This window comes from Apis mellifera, linkage group LG14 (genome assembly GCF_003254395.2).
Source record: "Apis mellifera strain DH4 linkage group LG14, Amel_HAv3.1, whole genome shotgun sequence".
NCBI classification, from domain to species: Eukaryota; Metazoa; Arthropoda; class Insecta; order Hymenoptera; family Apidae; genus Apis; species Apis mellifera.
The window spans coordinates 5040073-5061034 of record NC_037651.1 but is presented as its reverse complement, the minus strand read 5'-3'; the positions used below and the strand labels follow the sequence as shown (position 1 = coordinate 5061034).

The following is a 20962-nucleotide window of genomic DNA, read 5'->3' as shown; positions in this document are numbered from 1 at the left end:
ACTTCTATGCATATAATATGAAAAAAACTTTAAAATTTTTTTCGTATCAATTTAACAAATTAGATATATTTTAAATTTGTCAAGTCAAAGAAGCTTATGTAATTTTTATTTCATATCTGATTAATATTTAATTAATAAAAAATTAATAATTAATAAAAAATCTTGTAACATATAAAAAATTAAAATTTCAATAATTTTCAAATAAACTTTTTGAGACAGATTTTTGATAAAAAAAACATTTTTCTTTTAAGTTGTAACTTGTTTTACATTTTAACATTGCATATATATTATCTACAATAATATTATTATACTAATACAAGAAATGTCATGAAATTTAAAAATAATTTAGTATACATAAAGTCTTCATAAGTACACTATTGAACATGAGAAAATATTATTATATATAACATTGTTTTAAGTTTGATATTTTCTCTTAATAAGCAGTTTTGAATATATATTTTTTTTTTTTAAATGATATTGAATACTCCTATATTGAAAAAAATTTTTTTAATGTTTGCAATGTCATCATATTATATGTCTTAATTATTAGAAATAATAATCTTAATGAAAGATAAAATATTATAAAAGTAGAGTATATTAAAGAAAATTTTGTTAAAAAATGCAAAATATTTTTCTTTTCATTTACATACTTAATACTTAGATCAAATAATATAAATTTTGATTTGTTTGATTCCTTTATAATATTTAATTATGTTTTAACGATATTATATATAATAACTTATTTTTCTTATTATAGAAACCGATTTGATAAATAAATTCTGATAATTTCTTAAAAGAGATATTTTCAGGGATCAAATTTTTCTTTTTTTTCATCTTGAACATTAAAGCCTATTGTCACACTAGAGCTACTTGTTATACTGCTAGCCAATGTCAGAATTGGTTCCTCAGATTTCATTTCTATTGAAAAAGGATCTTTTGATTCCATCATGCTTTGCTTCCAATTTTCCAAGTCCTTATCTGACATGTTTGAAAGAGAGCTTAATTTTGATGTACACTTGTAACTATAATTTGTCTCAGATTTTTGTGTTGAAGTTTTTGGCATAGAAACACTTTGAGATCGAGAAAAATTTTTTCTTTTACAACTATTAAAAGAATGAGGTTTTTTCTGTTCATATACAGCTTCATTACTATCTCTGTTCTTTTGTACTTTTTCTGCATTAGAAGATTCAGTTTTTTGAAACACAGATGTTTTTATCTTGTCTATATTATCTATTTCTTTAATTCTGACATCTTCGTCTGATATTTCCATGCTTTCAACGAGAAATCTAAGAGAAAATGCAATTAAAAAAAATTATTAATAAATTGCAATTAATAAAATTAAAAAATGCAAAATAATTTAAAATCATAAAAAAAAAAAACGTTTTTAATAAAATATTTACCTTCCAATTTTTTTGTAACCACTACTAGATTTTGTATTTAAATTTTCTTTTTGTTCAAATATTTGTTTGACATCTTGTTTCTTTTGTTCTTCAGTTTGTTTTAAAGTAATTGTATGATCCTCATCATCATCCATATTATCAATAGGAAGATTATCAGTACGCATGATTTTTTCTAAATTACTAGTGAAACCTGCTCCAAAACCACAGTTTCGTATTTGTCCATCTTCATTGCTATAATAATCAGTATATGATACGCTACCACGACTTTCTCTATGCTCTTGATCTATATTTATACAAAATTCATTGAAATCCACATCAAGACACGGAGTTGTAGGATATTTATGACCTGTATTAAATGATTGTGCTCTATAAACATAAAAATAAATTTATTTTTCATGTATTATTCATTTTTTTAATGAATTAAATTTATCAATAATTAAATTTTAATTACCCATCATTACTGATTAGACTTATAGACATACTGCATTCTCCTGTTGAAGTTGGTGCAGGAGATGAAGGTTCAGAAGAGAGAAATGATTGTGGTTCGCTACTCCATCCAGTACCTAAATCATTCAATACTAAATTTAATATTAATAATAATAATGATAATATTCCATATTAAATACATTATTAAATAATTGTTTAACAAATTAATTTATTATTAAATTAAAAATTAAATAAAATATACATAATATATATTGTAAATATATATATTATAATACAATAATACAATAAAATTATAGCAACATCAAAGAAGATATTTCTGACAGAGAATGATAAATTTTTATATCATTACAATTAGAACTATTATTTTTGAGACTTCTAACAGAACTATTTTGTATACAACACTTACTATTAGGACTGGTTGGTGATAACTGATTTCTTATATCACAAGATTCTCCATCATTAGAAGATTTATATTGTATTGGAGTTGGCGCAATATACCTAAGAAGAAAATCAATTATTCTATCTTTATAATATATGTAATTGGAAAAAGAAATAAAAAAAAAATTAAATTCTAGAAAAAATCATTTTTTATTAATATGCCGATGAACAAGAAAAAAGAAAAGAAAAAAACTTAATACTCACAATGATGGTTTACTTAATTTCTTACGGTACCTGACAGCTTCCAAGTCGGAAGAGTGGTACTCGCGATTGATTCCTCCAATATTGAGATTTTGATTAACTGACTCATGCGTTGATCCACCAGGAGAAGAATATTTTGGAGGCGAAGAAGCAGGTGTTCGAAACAAAGGAGCACTAGTCATCATTTCCAGAAAGGAATCCAACTGACGCAATGACAATGCATTATGAAGAGTTTCCAAAGGTCTTATTGGTGGTACACCACCAAAACCTTCTATTGCTAATGGATAAAATTAAATTATGAATAAAAATATTATTATATATTTTAATAGTATATACCAATAAAAATACTAATTTTAAAATCAAGTAAGGTTTAAAAAAAAAAAAAGCTAAGACTCACCCGCAACAGCAGAAGCATGAGGAGGTACCATATCCTTAAGATTTGGAGCACTAGAAGATCCACTAATAACAGCTGTGCTGAATAAACTGTTCGCTGATCCAGTCAACTTCTTGTTGACGTTGTAGCCCAACAGCTTGAAATAACTCATCTGTCCGGAGATACTGTGACGGTGGCGCCTTGCTGTGCAGGTAGGGTCAGGTTGAATGATCGAAGGTCGTGTGTCTGGAGATGAGAAGGATCATTGAGGCTGGAGTCGGGAAAATGGTTCACATGGATTTTTGGAACAATGGTTATACTTGCCAGGAATATCGTGGTCATTATGAACATTATTATCGTGCGTTGGGAACATATGATAAAGCATACTATTATGATCTGATATATATACCAGGTCTCTGTGCCATTGGAGATTCAAATTAGGATAAGACCAACATTTATATATTTTTGAATTGAGTCTTTCACCATACTTATTTGAATAAATTGCATCGATATAAGAAAAAACATTATACCTCAAATTAAGACAGAATAATTTTTTAATTACGATATGTGTATTCTTAACTATTACACTGCCACCATTGAATGTTCGTCGTGTTACATTTTTGTTAAATCTCCACTTCTTTTTCTTTTTAAATAGTATTGATTCACTGTGATCATTGCCTTTTAAATAATGCGTGTACACGGAAGAATGATCAAATCTTAATTCTGAATAAAAAGACTGTCTTTCAAGGAATGTAGGAAATCTATCTTTCAAAGGATAAATTAGGATAATTTAATTGGAAGATTTCTTTAAAATTCCTACAATTATTATCAAAAGAGATATTGCGAGGAATACAATTGGAATCTGCATTCTTCTACAGATTTAAATAACAGGAATAATTAAAAAACTTATGCGAGAATGAGCGTGCGAAATAAACATCAAAGTTAAAATGTTCAACAAGTGGAAGATCTTTGCTCTTCAGAATCAGCTTCGAAATATTACAGTTATAACAAAAACATTTGGATATATAAGGCAACAAAGAATGAAAATATTTTTCTATTGTAATTTGCCCCAATGTGAATGTCACTGTTTTCGGGGTTCTTTCATGCAAAAATAACGAGAAAAAGGATTTTAGCCACGAATTACTTGATGACAGTTTCGAAGAATCGATTAACTCACCGCTACGCTCAATCCCAGGAAGAATCATTTCTGAATGAGAACGTCCATATTTCTTATTTTGGGAACGTGGATTAAAATCATCGGGCTGTTTAATATTAACATCAAGATATGAAGAACGAATCGTAGGGACCGGAAACATGATATTTGTTACGTCGGAGATCCGGCTGTTCGGTGAAATCAGAGGAGATGTATGTAAAGTCACCAAAGGTGTTGAGTTCAGAATGGATGTTTCTACCGAAGGAACTGGAAACTCCGGTGAACTGAAGGAATGCGGTAGACTCAGCAATTTTTGCACTGGCACATTTAGCGAAACCTGGCCAGATCTTTCTAAATGCCATTGCTCTGTTACATGCTTTTCTGTATTGTATATATTGCATGCATAATTTCAATGATATAATTCGATGATATAAAAGAGAGAACAGTGCAATTAAAATGAACGAATGATGACAATGTAACAGCAGGATTAGGTACAAAGGAAGGAAAGAAAAGAAAAGAAAAGAAATAGATGATTAAATAATAAACCCATCACCATCGAAATCAAAATAATATTGGCAAGAACCTTTGGTTACGTCGTCGGTAATTAAATTAAAACTTAAATTAAAAATTAAACTTACTGAGATTTTATAATAAAAAAATTCATTGAAATATTTAAGATTCTTAAAAATAGATAGTAATTTTAAGGATAATAATAGATTTTAAAAATAATGTTTAATATTGAATGTTTTATAAAAGAACAATATAGAATACTTTAAACATTCAATAATTTTTTAAATATTTTTTTTATAATAATAATCTATAAATTTAGAATCGAAGATGATTAATTATATTGTAAGAATTCGACGTTGCAGACGACGTTTTTAATAAAAAGATTCGTTACCAACGAAGGAATAAAATAACTGAAAAAAATACACTGGAACAGAACGATATATACTTCAAATTATTTGCGCTTAGAAGACATAAATTTGGTTAGTGTTACACACCCATGGCACACGATAGCCATGCAACCAGTAAGCCAACTAGACAACAATTAAAATTTATGAATTTTATTAATAATTTAATATTATTATGATTTTATACGATGATGATGATGATTAAAAATAAAAAATTTAATGATAATTGTTTCAATTATTTATTATTTCATTTATAACATTTGTATTTCAATTTTTTCAAATAAATCGAATTTGTGCTTAGAATTTCTAAACTAATAATAAAATAAACTTTTGATAATATATAAAAAATAAAATTTTAACAAAATTATCATATTAAATAAAAAAAATTATTTTTATTGTTTCTATACAAAAAAAATTAAGATTAAAATAAAATTCTTTCTTTTAAAATTCATATGAAATTTCTATTCATATTTTATATTCATATATATTGTATAAAAACTGTATTTATATAACATCAATATTTCTATTTCTTTTTTGAACTGTTATATTATACTTCTGTAATAAACAATAAACAAAGTAAAAAAAATAATAATAAATTTACAATTGAAAATCATAAAAAAAATTAAAATTAAATATAATTGTATAACATTAATAGATATGAAAATATGAAGAAAAAGCTGTGATATGATTTTAGAAAATAACTAAGCACTAATCAACTGCAAATTTTAATGGAATAATGATTTAGGAATAAAGGAATTAGGATGACGGCTGAATGAATTACACTAATGGTCAATGTGTAATGCAAACAGTCGTCCGCATAAATTAGTTGGCTTCCACGCGCACAACTATCGCTGAGCAAAGAGTTATTTCAACTGACTTTTCCTATTTTCATCTAATATTGCATCTCTTTGTTAATTTTATTATTAGTTATTTAATATATTAGTTATTTAATAACATTAATTCTATTTCTTTATGCAATATGATTTTATTTGGATATCTATTTATTAAATTTAAATTGATAAGAATTTTATAATATTATAGTATTTAGAACAATAATAAACTTTATTTATACATTACACATAGAACTAAATAAATACAAAAAAATTGATAAATATATAAGATAATTTTGTAATTTAATGATTTTCCTTAATTTTAATCATTTAATTTTTTTTTAAAGCTTTATTTTTAAAGCTTTATTAAAAGAACAAATTAGACGAAGATATTGGGAAAAATATTATTAATGATTTTGCAATAAAATAAAAATTTATCATAGATTAAGTTGTCGATATGTTTTTTCTCGAATTTAAAGAAATCCTTATTTTTAGCATTTACATTTACTTATTTTTTTTAAAGTTATTTTGATTGATTTTTTTTTATTTCTTTAGAGATAAAATAAAACTTTAAAAAAAAAATTGGAATCAATTTTAAAATAATTAAAATTAAGAAAAGTCACTAAATTAGAGAAATATGTAATATTACGATATAAAAAATAATATTAAGGATTAAAATATATAAAATTAAGGATTAGATATGATATTGAAAAGCATCTATGATAAATGGGTGCATTGATAATAAAATATATATAATATATTATATATATATTATATTATATATATATATATATATATATATATATATATATATATATATATATATATATATATATATATATATATATATATATATATATATATATAAATATAACTATTGATAATAAAATAATTATGAAAAAAAATTATATTCTTATATTTTATAGAAAAAAATAAAAGATATAAGTTACAGTGGTCAGCAACTACAAAAATTACTATTTCAAAAGCATAGAATAATTTTAATAATCAACTAAATAATTAAATCTTCCTTTTTTATAAAAATAAATTAATAAAAAGAAAAAAAGATTATAAATTCTTATTATATCACGATGATATAAAATATTAAAAGTTCAAATAAAAATTCTATAATGATTACCTATGATAAAATAATATATTATAATTTACTAAAATTATAATAGAAACCGACATACCTTCTTTGTTTACAGCGTCCAAGCTCTGATACTGCAGCTTGTCCGCAGCTATAAAAAAAGGCACAAAAAATACCAGATTTTCTAATGAAATCTGAGTATTCATGTTAATCATAAATATTCAAGAAGTAAAATTACTAGTAATATATAATGTTTTTACAATATAATACTGTATTTATAATACTATATTGCTAGTTATTAATTTTATAATACTACTAAATTATTAATTTTATAATATTACTATTCACATTTCTTTTTTTGTTAAATATCACTGTCATGCATAATTAAAAAAATATTAGAATAGATTTGTTATTATAAATAAAATATATACATTAGTCTTAAAATATTAAATAATACAAATAATTATAATAGTAATATATTACCTTTTTCGGATTTGTCTTGTCTTTGATGATCATAACTGCGAGCACGTGGTTCAACTATTGTCCCTCTTTCTGTATCACGTCGTTGACGTTGACTTGCAGCTAATTGACTACCAAGTCTTGCTGCTTCATGACCAGCTACAGTTCTAGCACTAAATATTATAAAAGATAGTTCTAATTATTGAATTAAAAAAAAATGATATAATTGATTATAATGATATAATATTTTATATAAAAAATATTTATATTAAAAATATTTGATCCAGACTTCATTAAAAATTTATGAAAAAAAAGTTCATTAAATTTATATACCTTATTGGAATTGGTGCAGAGCTCTGTAAAAAGCCACTATCAAATGGTTCATCCATCATATTAGGATGTAAATCCATCATATCAATTGCTTTACTAGTTGTTGGACTATCTATTATTGCATCTACAGTATCTGTCTCCATTGTTGATGGAGGTGTTTCCTAAGTATCACATAAAAGATATTATACTTATTTATAATTTTAATTGAAGATATTTATACATACAGATTGCAATGGTGGATTCATAAAATCATCTTCTAAAATTCCCAATTCTACATCTTCTTCTTCTATTCGAGTACTACACTGTGAAATGGTATCTTGAGCAGAACCACCACTTTCACCCTAAAAATATTTGTAGTCCTGTATTCTAGTTTTATATTTAAAAATATTTTTATGATCACATGAAATGAAAGTATTAAAATTTACTTACTACATTATGACTACTTTCATTGCGTGAATGAGGTCTGAAACCTGGCCCTGGTGGTAAATTTTTTTGCACACAACAATTTACACCAGGACTGAAATGTAATTCAACATGAAAACGTTCTTCACTACTGGGATCTTTAGTTGGATCTTCATACAACATAACCACAATTTGAGACATATAATTTAATTCAGAAACCATGCTAACATACTCCATAGCTCGGCGCCATTGTTCATCTTTCATAACCTGTATAATTTAAATTAATTAATATCTTTTTATACATATATTATATAAAATAATTATATAGATATATACATCAAGTAAACCGCCATAACGTAGAACAGTGAGCAGAGAATGCACGTGGCTTTCACTTGTGAAATAAAGTCGCGTGCGCACATGTCGACCAGGACTAGAAACACCATGGGAGTATCTAAAATATATAATAAAATATTATATTTTATTTATAATATATTATAAATTTTATACATACATTATTATAAAAACTTAATTTTACCTTGGATTAAGCCTATTGACTGTTTCTTCTCCGGATTCCTCGATATTTCTCTGCAAATCTGCTCTTATTTTTTTTAAAAGTGGAGTGCAAATACCTTGACCTATAGTAAGTTTCTCTTGTACTGTTAATCCATATTCCTAAAAAAACTTAAAATTAAATTTCTTCTTTTTTTGAAAAATAAAAAATATTGAAATTTTCACCTGTGGTATTACAATATCTGCCAAATATTTAGAATAAATATATAATTCTTCTGCATGTTCAAATTGTAATGTATGATTGTTATGTTGTAAATCATATTTTATACAATCATAAATATCTGGAATTTTTGATATATCAAATCGCTTATTTTTAGTACAAAAATCTTTTTCAATTTTCCCCCATCGACGACCCATTAATTCCCACGTTTCACCATGATAAAGAATTGCATCTAAATATGTTGAATAAATAATTGTAAATAAATATAATTTTATAATGACAATTATATATAAAATCATACCTTTAGTTTTAGGATCGTCTTTTTTAATACGCACGATATCCATTAGCTTCTGAATCAAAGTATGAACATGTTGACAACAACGAACAGGATTTTTAACAAAATCCATTGCTGCATTGATACTCAATGCATTACCAGGATTTATTTGTTCTCTATCTTCATGTGTAAATTCTCGATCTTGTTGTAATAATTCATGTAATCGTGTTTTTACCCTATAAAAATCTACAGTTAGAATTTATTTAAAATTTTATAATAATATTTATGTAGGTTGTCTTACATACATATTCTGATATTTACTACTGTCACAATCATTATCCAACAAGCCATTAGTATTAGCACTTTTTACCATTTGTACTAATATAGGTGTTAATTCACCTTCCAATGCAAGTAAACCTTTTGCAAAAGCTGCAGCAGTCATTTGAACTCTTCCTTCATCACTTGCATAAATTTTCAAGTCATGTCGAAATGTTGAATGAAGTCTGAGCAATCCTAAACCTTGTGCTCCAGCATAATCACCTACATATATTTAATAATAATATTTCAGAAAAATGTAATAAAAATGAAATATATTTTTCATTTTCAATAAACATAAAGTATGATTTTATTGGATGATTTATGTTTTGTTAAAATGATTATAAAAAATCATTAATTTTTAACGTTAATCATTAATCAATTTATTTACATATAAATAATTTTAATTAAATTTACAAACATGATTTTTTCAGATTAAACATTGTCAGATTATATATAATCATTCAGATTAAACATATGTTTTATTTTTTAATAATACTTTCTTAAATAATATTACAAAAATAATATTTATAAAGTGAAAACATATTTAAAATTGTTTACAATAAAAATTGTAACAATATATAAAAATTTGTAGTGTGTGTGTGTGTGTGTGTATGCGCACGCGTGCGCGCGTATATATATATATATTAAATATGATAACTGCATGAATGAAAAACTTATTGGAAAAAAAAGATAGATTTGATAAACATTTAAGGCCAAAAAATAGATAAAAAGCAACTAGCTTAAACAATAAAGCATTTCAATGCAATAAAATGAAATAATCATTAAATTAACATAGAAATAGCATTTTTTTATTTTATCTTTTGATACTTTTTAAGCTGATCATATTTTGTCAATTTGTAAATAATAAAAATTTTTTAATAAAAACTTATTATTACTTTAAAATTACTATTTCTATGTATCTATAGCACAATCTACATATAACTACAAAAAAGCACTGATTCAAAATAAAAAGTTACCGTGATTTGGTAACATCTCTGAGTCTTCCTCTGAAATAATATTTGAAATTATCTATGAATCAAAGATTTTTGTAAAAATATAAGATATTTATTATTTTTCAATCAAAATTTGAATAAAAAATTAAATCAAAAATTGAATTAAAAGTTTAAAATTTAGTAAAATATTTCTATCTTTAAATAGAATAATAATAATAAATTTTATATTCTGTTAAATAAATAAATTAAATAAGTTATATATATCTAATTATTTAAATACATATAAATTCTATTTCAATTAAATTCTTTTATATCTATTTATATTAGGAATTGCAGATAAAATGAACATAACAAAAGATTTTTATATATTATTTTATCTATTATTTTTTTCTCTTAAAATAGTTTTCTTTAAATATTAGATATAATAAGTATATTTATAAAGTTAAAATATTTTCTTTATCTTTTTCCAAAATATATAAGCACAGTTTTTAAAACAGAATTTATATTAATAATTAATTAATATATTCAAGAAAAATAATGGATTAATTAATTATGAATAAGATCGAAAAGAATAGAAATATGACTATTTAAAAAAGTTTTTTGTTTTTTATAAAATTTTTTTTTATATTAAAAAGAAAAAAAATATATGTATATATGTACTTACTACTATAGATTAATTTGATAAAATAAAAAATTTTTTATAAAACATTGAATTCACTCTTATTATCTGCAATATCAATTTTGAGCATTTGAAAATGATAAGATCAATCGGAATTCAGCCAATATATAAAACTTATTCAACAAACAATCTCATTATATTTAAGAATGAGCGTGATAAGCGTATGAATATAAGATACGAACCACTAAGGTGTCTACCTTGACCACCAGGATACATGCAACGAAATATTCTTCCTAATTCTTCCGCCTGAATACGGCCAGCTGGTGTTAATTCTCCACCCCATTTCAATATCAATACAAGAGATGGTTCTCCAAGTCGATCTAATAAAAATAAGATTATAATAATATTATTTATATAATTGAAATAAAAAATAAGTAACCAAATTACTTATTATATTTTATTCATTTTAAAAATAAAAAAAAAAGTTATTTAAATATAGATTTGAAAATTATTTTTTTTCAAAATATAATCACTCTTCGAAAAAATAAAATGATTATATAGTCATTATAACAAACTGAAATCATTCTAATACAACACTTGAAGAACTTTATAAAAAATTATGGAAAAGATTGATTTTTTTAGATTATATATATAATTAATACAATTGCACTAATATAATTAAAACTAATATTTTTTTAATAAGAAAAACACCTATATATTTAAAAATCCACACCAATAATCAATTCATTAAATATTCTTTCTTGAATAAAGCTTCCAAAGCAAAACAAATTTCGAGATATAAATATATTTTATTTATGACAAAGAATTATAAGAATGTTTATATAAAAAAATTACTTTAATTTCTTTTTGCAATAATACACATATTGCATTAATATTCTAAAAACGAAAACAATAAGAAATTTTTTGTTTCATATTTTATTACATATATTAATAATCTATTTAAATTTACATAAATATTTTAAATTTATATATTTAATTTATAATAATAATATTATGATATGATAATTTGATAACATTAAAAAATTAAATTATGACAAAATTTGAAATATATCAGAAATTTTTTAAGAAGTTTTCAATAAAAATTTTAATGCAAAATAATCAAATTTTATTGCAGAAAGAAATTATTTTTAGTATTTTCTTTAAGTATATTTTAAACATTTCTATAACGATTTATCATAAACAAAAACAATTTATATCTTAAAAAGAAAAAATTTCCGAAGTTTATAACTTTTTTTAAACTTAAAAAATGTAAGATATGAAAATATAGATAAAGTAAAGATATTTGAAAATACTGCAAAGTTTAACTATATATTTCTAAAATACTTTATATATCTCTTAAATACATTTTATATTCAATACCATCATCTGATGAACTTCCTCTGGGTCGTCCTCTTGGCTGATATTTCATTTGCACTTTGCGATTTATTCCTGAGAAATGACCATACCTAAAAAATAATTTATATATATAATTATTTCAAATAAATTCAAAAAAATTTAATTTTATTTAATCTACTATATACCTTTCTAAATATTATATATATATATATATATTATTTACATATTATATTTACATTTCTAAAACACTTTTCAATTGCTCTAATTTTCCTTGTTTTTCTTCTAATTCTGGTCCAGCTGCACGATGTTGTATTTCGGCTAATAAACTACGTGCAGTATCCAATATTTCTTGCAATTGTTTAGGTCTTTTTAATTTAATATGACCATGTTTATAACCGTCATATTTTGCAAATATATCAAAAAATCTATATCAAATAAAATAAATGAAATATCATGCTTTAATTATATATAATATATTTTTAAAACATATATTTACTTCGGATGACGAACTTCTACTTTCATTTTTTGTTTCGGCGTTCGATCTCCATGTCTTATAACAGCAACCACGCATCGTAATTCCATCCTATAATGTATAAAAACATTAATATAATCTTAATGTAGAAAAATAATTTAAAAACATTGATATAAAATTGAATTACATCTTTCCAAATGTAGTAGGTACAATAGGTGGATCATCCAGTTGAAAAGGAACACTCCATGGTATGTGTAAAGTTGGTGCCAATTCTCTTAAAATCATATTTCCCAAAATTTTTGCACAATCATCATAATATTTATTAGAATTTTTTACAAAACTAAATCCATTTACGTCACACACAAATGACTGGCCATTTGCTCTAAATAAAAATTACATATTATATAATTAAATTATCAAACTATTACTTTTAATTTTATTACACATAAAACTCAATATACCTAAGTAAATCAAAACCACAAACAGTTTGTTTGAAAGCTAAACACACTTTTCTACTAATTAATTTTTCAGCATTACTTAATATAACTGGATATCGAATTTCTTTTCCCTCTGAATCTCTTTCGACTTTACCATCTAAAGCAGGACTTTTTCTTGCTTCTGCATGAGCATAATCTGGACCCACAGTATAAACTTTAACATCTGTACCATCAGTTGGCATGAAATCTTCATAAATATAAGAACCAGTTTTACGCACTCTAGATTCTGGTGAATATACACTACTACGACTTCCAATCTAAAAAGATAGATATAAAAAATTATTTTTTTTAACTATGAATTTTAATTATTTCAAATAATTACAATAAAAAATTTAATTTTATTTAATTTATTATGTACCTTTCTAAATAATCTTTGACTGCCACCACCTGCAGATGTAGGGTAATAAATATAAATGTTATGATCCTCTGCAGATACTGGTTTTTCTACAAATGGTTTATTGAATGTAACACCATTGACTTCCACATGATCTTCTGATTCCACCAATTCATGATCTAAAATAAATTTTCTATTTGTATATCTATTTGTACAATATATAAGTGTAAAAACAAAAATATATATAGTATACGTTTTGGATCAGATGAGTCTCTATCAAGGACAGCATATCTTGGAATTTCAATTCCTTCACTTTCTAAAATAGCATAAACTCTTCTACGATCCTATTAAATATAGAATTAATATTATGTAAAACAATAATGTTAATAATATTTGTCAATACTTATCACATATTACATACTTGAATATCATATTGCATTGGCAAATTATTAATGATAAAAGGATTTCTAAGATTAGCATAATTTATAGCTTTATCAAGAGGAAAACCTTTACTATGGAAACTTATTAAACAATCAACAATTGGCCAATCTTCTACAGACTCCTGTAAATTCATATTTTTTTTATAAAAATTTTTATAAAAATTAAAATATTTCTTATTTTTTACTAATATTACTTTTAAAATAACTTCTTCAGGAAATACTACTATTTTAATATATTCAAATTCTTCTAATCTTGTTAAAATTTCTTTCATTGGTTTACTCTGAGATTTTTTTGCCATCGCACAGATTCCAACCAAAACTTGTTTTCCTTCTCCTTCCAAATCGCTTCCACCCATGCATCCATCATCATTGCTGCACCCGTCCGACAGTTCGGCCTAAATGAAAATTTATTTATTAATAATTTTGTTTATTTATTCACTAATAATTATGTGATTTTTATTGTTTTAATTTATTTCTATAATTTTTATACTCAAAAACTTAAAATAATCTAGCAATAAAAAAAAAATTCAATGATAAGTATTACAATATTGTATATTCAAATCTATATTTTTAATATTAAAGATAAACATAATTATAATAAAAATAAATGTCAATTAATATTTTAATGATATGCATTATATTATTTTTTCATTTATTTTTTATATAAAATTTTATAAATATAATTTTTATAATCATTATTTTATGCAATATTATTTTATGCAAATAATTAAAAACAAATTATTATAAACTATATACATTTTGTATTTCAATTTTTATAATATTTTATAAAATAAATAGGAATTTTTTAATATTTAAATTTTTCATAAAATAAAATATAAATTTCATTAAATAAAAATATTTTATCTGAACATTTATTAAAAACATTATGAATATTAAAAAAAAAATATTTATTATCTTGTTGTTAAATCTTGATATCTATTTATTTACAATTTGTTTTATCATTGTCATCTGTATATTGAACTAAAAATAAATATAATAGATTAAAAATTTGATTAAAAAATAAAATAAAATTTTGATTAAAAAATTTGATTAAAAATAAAAAAGAATTGATTAAAAATAAAAAATAAGAAAAAAATCTGAAATGTATAATATAATATAATATAATATAATATATAATCTAATATAATATAGAACAATAATATATATTATATATAGAAAATTCTATATGTAATATAGAAATATTATATATTCTAAAATATCATATATTCTATATGTAATATCTATCATTCTATATGTTTATATAGAAAAATCTTTCTGCATATTAATATTTTCTTCTATTTTATTAATATTTATCAATTGTAAATTTTATATGATGAGAATTTTAGCAATGTTTGAATACTTAAAAAGTAATATATAAAAAATTATTATAATTATTTTATAAACATTAGAATGGATAAAAACAATATAAAGATTATTTTTTTAGAATTTTGAAAATTTTAAATTTATATTAAATATTTAAATTTAATAATGGGACATAACTAACAAATTAACTGAGAGAAACTCTACCATCATTTGCCAATATGGTTCTGCTTCATTATCACAATCAAAAATGTAGACATCAGGAATTGTTGTAGACGACAAAGAATTTATATTTTCCATTATAAACTCAAAGTAACATAAATAATTAATATAATAGCAATAATTAATATAATAGTAAAGAATAATGAATGAATAATATTATCAAAATATAAAAATATAATTCATATTCATCTTAAAATTAATATAATATGCAAATATATATTAAATATATGTTATATATTATATATCATATAGAATAATAAGAATACCAAGAATTACTATCATACTAAAAAATACACATTTATAAACATATTACACTTATAGACTATTTTTTTCTTAATTTAATTTAATTCATATATATTCTATTTATAGCCTTAAAAAATCTGCAGTATATTATATTAGTATACTTAAAATTTAATATATTACATTAACATTAATATTAAATAATTCAATTAATATATTTAATAATAACAATTAACATTATTATATCATCATATACATATATTCAGTCAATTAACTTCTGTTATTAATTAATTCAATTCACAATGATTATATTACATATACTAAACACTATTAAATCTATTATCTATACCATTAAATTAAACATTTTTTTATATATTTATATTAATGGATATTCAATAATAAAATTAATATAATAATTATTACACAAAACAAAATTTATATAACTTTAAAAGTACAAAGTACATTTAACAAGCATCATACATAATTTATTTTTAGATTACTGAATAACTAAAGTGTGCATATTCATGAGTCATCAAGTTATTTAAAAGCAGTTAACTGATTAAATAAATATATCATTGCATTTAATGAAATATATATTTTTGATATATAGTTTATATAGTTTTGATATATTGTTGATATATTGTTAAATTATGTAATAAATAATAATTTGATATAAAATCTATTGCAAAAGATAATATATATATATATATATATGTATATATTATGAAACTATATAAAACTATATAATTTTTTTTAATAAAATAATTTTCTAACCTTTGTTATATAATATATAGTAATTCAAAATAAAATAATATGTAATAATGTATTCTTTTCCTTGAAATACTTATTCTTATGTATCTTATTTTTTATTGTCTATTTTAATCACATTATTTGCAGACATATATGAAAAATAAATTTTATAAAGTCTTAATATTATAGAATCTCTTTTTTAATGTAAATGTAAATTCAAACTTAAATTTACATTAATAACAAGTTTTTTAAAAATTACATTAATTAATTAATTTATTACTTTTTTTTTTATTTTTATTACTTTAATTTATACTTTTAATAAATAATATAAAAATACTTACTCTTTTTGATGAACGATATATAGAAGAAGCTACAGGACCCACAAGGGTTGATTGCACAGTATTTAAATCCCCTACATAGAAAATTGGTCGACTGGCACTCCGTAGACCCTATTAATTAATTATTACTTGTCAGAAACTTAAATTTCTAATAATTTTCTTATTAAAATTTATATATTATTCTTATTATTATTTTAAATTAATTAATAAGATCATTTGATTATTATTTATTTTTATAATTATTTGTTATATTCATTTATTAAAAATTAAAATAAATTAAAAATTAATAAGAAATAATTATATATTAGAAAAAATTTTTTGTAAAAAGATTTATTTTGATGTTATTGGTAAAAAATTAAAAGTTATAAATTATTGAAAATAATATTAATTATTTGTTTATAAAAATAAATTATTATTTTATAAACAAAAAATATTTCTATTTACCTGATAACCATGTTCCAATTCAGTGTAAGACATGACAGAACAGGTTTCATTGAGAAAAGAAAAACAGTTTCAGTTTGAATTTAGAAAATCCACTATATCCTGAAATAATTAAATCATTAAGTAAAATTAATAAATTAATAATTATAACTAAATTTTCAAGTAATTATTTTTAAATATATATAATACATTATATATAACACAAAAGAATTTAAACAAATATATACAATTATTATAATATTTATATAATTTCAAACTAAAAGAGAAATAGATTTTAATTTATTATATTATTTAAATATTATTTAAATTTACATCTTATTTATAACTTGCATTTAATTAAAATATGATAAAAAAAATAATGTAACCTCGACTACATTTTTGTATTTTTAACAATAATTAATATTTAATTAATTCATGATAAATCAATATATATTCAACACATAAAATAATACTAAATATGAATTAATTTTACATACATGTTACGATTGATGATATATTATAATTTATTTTGTTCTTTTCTTTTTCAATATAACTTTGATGATTTTAATTAAACTTACCAATTCCAGATTTAAATCAATTCAAAAACTTTAGACTAAGAACAAGAAAGCAAAAATAATAAATAATATCCAATCTTTAGTTAATTAATCAAAAATTTTCATTAGTATTCTTCAATTTTCGGACATCTTGTCAAACTTAAACTCGATCTCTCGTAACATTCAAAAATCGACCATCCGGTTAAGTATATAAATCGATATTTTACGTTTTATAAAATATTTAAATAAAATATTAAAAATAATTACTTATTACAAAATCGAATCATTTGTTAAAAAAAATCTATGTTTTGTAAATATTTATTTATAAAATATAAGAATCAATATAAAGATTAGCAATTTAAAATATGCATTTATTTAAAATTCAGTTATAAAATATTACTGCATATTTACATTATAATAATTTTGCACTGATTTAAAAATTATAATTTTTATTCATTTTCAATACCAAATTTTGTATTTGTTATAATATAATTGTTATAACAAGATTTAATTGAGCAACATAATGATATAATTCTAAAATGTTTTTTTTATATTAAATATAAAATAAAGTTAACATGTATAAGCACTTTTTAACATTTTTCTAAAAACTACTTTGTTTAAAAATCAACAATTAAAATAATTATTAAATGTTTAAAAAATTGTTAGTTATTTAATTAAATTTTTGACTTCATGTATAATTTAAATTCTCAGTTTAATTGCTGATTTTTTTTTGTCTTTTAATTTACAATTTTTTAAATATCAAGTTAATATACAGTTCTATTACTTAAGCATAATTAGTGTAGTATAGTATTTAAGCACACTATAGTAAAAAAGGAACTATATATAATACTTGGTACATAAAAACTATATAAAAAATTGTACTTAAATATATATATTACAAAAAATACATAATAAAAAAATGTAATATTAATCTTAATTAAATATAAGATACAATAATTTTGAATTTTGAATTTATAATGATTTATAATTATTAGTTATTGATATCAACATAAGGAAATGTACAAATTTATTCCATCTAGTGATAAAATATTAATATATTACAACATAAAGTATATATAAATTTATTCTATCTAGTGACAAAACTATATATTTTATTATTGCACTAAATTTACTTTTTTGTTTAAAGTAAATGTAATTTTTTTTTAACATAAAGATATTTTATTTTTATGATATAGAATATATAGATATAAAAATTAACATTATTAAATTAATTTTAAAATAATGATGTTGTTGATCATTGTCATAAATAAGTTATACAAAAAAATCAATTGACAAAATGTACATATTCTATGATATGAATATGAAAATTCATATGTAAAATTTGTACTAATACCTTATGCATTTAAATATTATTAGTGAAAATTCAATGCCATTGATTGTTTATGATTATTCCTTCAAGCCAAATAAATTTTCAATTTTTACATTTTGATTGACTGAAGTTGTTTATGACTTTCTTCAATATTTATATCTTATTTACTATCAGCCCATTGGCCAGACATTAGGCGTCATTGTGATTTCATTGATACTAATTTTCTTGAACGTGCTCGTGCTTCTGTACGAATATTTGTGTATTCAAACCAAAGAATATTAGGAATTAATGTTGTATCACGTAATAATAAATATTCTGATATCCGCCTGAAAATATAATATCAATATAAACATATAATATTATTTTTCATAAAATTAAAAAATTTTCTAATATTAACTTACCATGAAACAATTATAGGAAAAATTGGTGTAAGTATCATATATGTAATTATGAACCATATTATTCCTAACATAATACCTATAAATGTACCCCATACAACTTGAGAATTACTATGATATAATAAATAAACTCTACTATATGTAATTAAAATAGCAATAATTATAGAAACAATAATGATAGTAATCCTCCAAAATTTTTCTGAAATGCTGCTATTATTATTATGATGTAATCTAAAAATATATATAATGATATAATATAACAAAACATGTATCACAATATATTGCTTTTTATTTTTTAAAAATAAAAATTACCTTATACATATAAAAAGTGTTATATATGTAGCAAAAAACCACATGAATTGTGCATGCATTGATGGCATACCATATTCAATAGCATTATGTCTCATTGGTCTTGCTTCACAGATTGTATGTTTTAATATGAAATTTATACATTTATTAATTACAATTCCACTAAAAAATGTAATCTAAAAAAAAATTTATTTTAAATATTGAAATTAAGAATATATTAAATCAATTTGAAAATTTTTACTTACTGTATGTAAATCTCTTCTAAAAAGAATTAATGTTATAAAACCAGCTATAATAGCAAATGGTAGTAAACTTACTAAAGCTAAAAATTTTCCGAATAAATCACCTGCAAATCAAAAGAGATTTAAATAAATTAAATTTTAAATATAAACATATTTATATTATAACTAATATTTAAAAAATTCAAATTTTATATTTTTTTTAAATATATAGCTGAAAATAACTAGTGTCGTTAAACATATGCAAAAATAAATTATTTAATATAAATAAAAATGCTTAACTAAAAATTCTGATTTAAAAACACAAGTAAAATCTTATAAAAAATTTAATAAAAAAATATTTTTTAAAAAAGGAAATAGATATATTTATAATAAAAAATTTTTATGAAATTAAATTAATAATAGAAAAAAAATAAAATTTTATTGAAAAATTATGAAATACTTACCTTGAGGATATTCGACTAAAGTAAGAGACAAAGGAACCCATTCTGGTTTTTGAATAGTATCAACAGAATGTGATTTAATATCATAAAATGAATCGTCCTTTAACGATGCCATGTTATCGAAATTTTGAAGTGATCATAGCTCGGACAACTCACGCAGCAACGACCATGGAATCCGAAGAATAGTGGTAGAAACTTAACAAAATAACTTCAAAGCAGACGCAGTTCAATGAGATCTGACAAAAAAATAATTTTTATTATTTTCTTTTAAGATTTATTTATTTGACCAATCATATTCGATATCGTTTATCTATACACTATATTATAAATTATCTTTGACGTGTTTCATTATATCTATAAATATCTATTAAT

At 21.6% G+C, this 20962-nt stretch overlaps 2 protein-coding genes across 6 annotated transcripts; both read right to left on the bottom strand.

The window, feature by feature from the left end:
* Positions 1-729: 729 nt before the first annotated feature.
* On the bottom strand, positions 730-18049 carry LOC725179 (inositol hexakisphosphate and diphosphoinositol-pentakisphosphate kinase 2). 5 transcript variants are annotated; one of them, XM_026444944.1, is made up of 30 exons: positions 17896-18049; positions 17342-17440; positions 16901-17008; positions 14222-14422; positions 14009-14149; positions 13841-13931; positions 13612-13766; positions 13218-13510; positions 12944-13138; positions 12781-12867; positions 12521-12709; positions 12309-12394; positions 11171-11308; positions 10334-10363; positions 9344-9578; positions 9066-9274; positions 8770-8996; positions 8570-8706; positions 8371-8485; positions 8062-8301; positions 7857-7973; positions 7636-7793; positions 7327-7475; positions 4037-4393; positions 2884-3105; positions 2490-2763; positions 2254-2345; positions 1852-1963; positions 1401-1766; positions 730-1286 (listed from the first exon to the last, which is right to left on the bottom strand). In XM_026444944.1, the coding sequence occupies exons 2-30, from the start codon at positions 17372-17374 to the stop codon at positions 806-808; spliced, it is 5238 nt and encodes a 1745-aa protein (XP_026300729.1). In that variant the 5' UTR covers positions 17375-17440; positions 17896-18049; the 3' UTR covers positions 730-805. The 5 variants fall into 5 exon arrangements, with proteins under 5 accessions (XP_026300729.1, XP_026300727.1, XP_026300728.1 ...); XM_026444942.1 differs by lacking the exon at positions 10334-10363 and adding an exon at positions 6947-6994; XM_026444943.1 differs by lacking the exon at positions 10334-10363 and adding an exon at positions 6947-6994 and having other exon boundaries at positions 11186-11308.
* Positions 18050-18747: 698 nt separating this feature from the next.
* Positions 18748-20932, bottom strand: LOC552373 (dolichyldiphosphatase 1). The gene is made up of 5 exons (XM_016916364.2): positions 20594-20932; positions 20154-20254; positions 19912-20084; positions 19603-19830; positions 18748-19527 (listed from the first exon to the last, which is right to left on the bottom strand). Exons 1-5 carry the CDS (start codon positions 20703-20705, stop codon positions 19398-19400), a joined length of 744 nt encoding a protein of 247 aa, XP_016771853.1. The 5' UTR covers positions 20706-20932; the 3' UTR covers positions 18748-19397.
* Positions 20933-20962: the final 30 nt, after the last annotated feature.

Coding starts and splice junctions, on each gene's coding strand:
- LOC725179 (XM_026444942.1), bottom strand. CDS start 17,374: ATGTCTTACACTGAATTGGAACATGGTTATCAG. Junction 8,997..9,065: donor AGACGATCCTAAAACTAAAG/GTATGATTTTAT, acceptor CAACATATTTAG/ATGCAATTCTTTATCATGGT. Junction 2,764..2,883: donor TCATGCTTCTGCTGTTGCGG/GTGAGTCTTAGC, acceptor TTTATCCATTAG/CAATAGAAGGTTTTGGTGGT.
- LOC552373 (XM_016916364.2), bottom strand. CDS start 20,705: ATGGCATCGTTAAAGGACGATTCATTTTATGATATTAAATCACATTCT. Junction 20,085..20,153: donor TTAGAAGAGATTTACATACA/GTAAGTAAAAAT, acceptor ATTTTTTTTTAG/ATTACATTTTTTAGTGGAAT. Junction 19,831..19,911: donor ACACTTTTTATATGTATAAG/GTAATTTTTATT, acceptor ATATATTTTTAG/ATTACATCATAATAATAATA.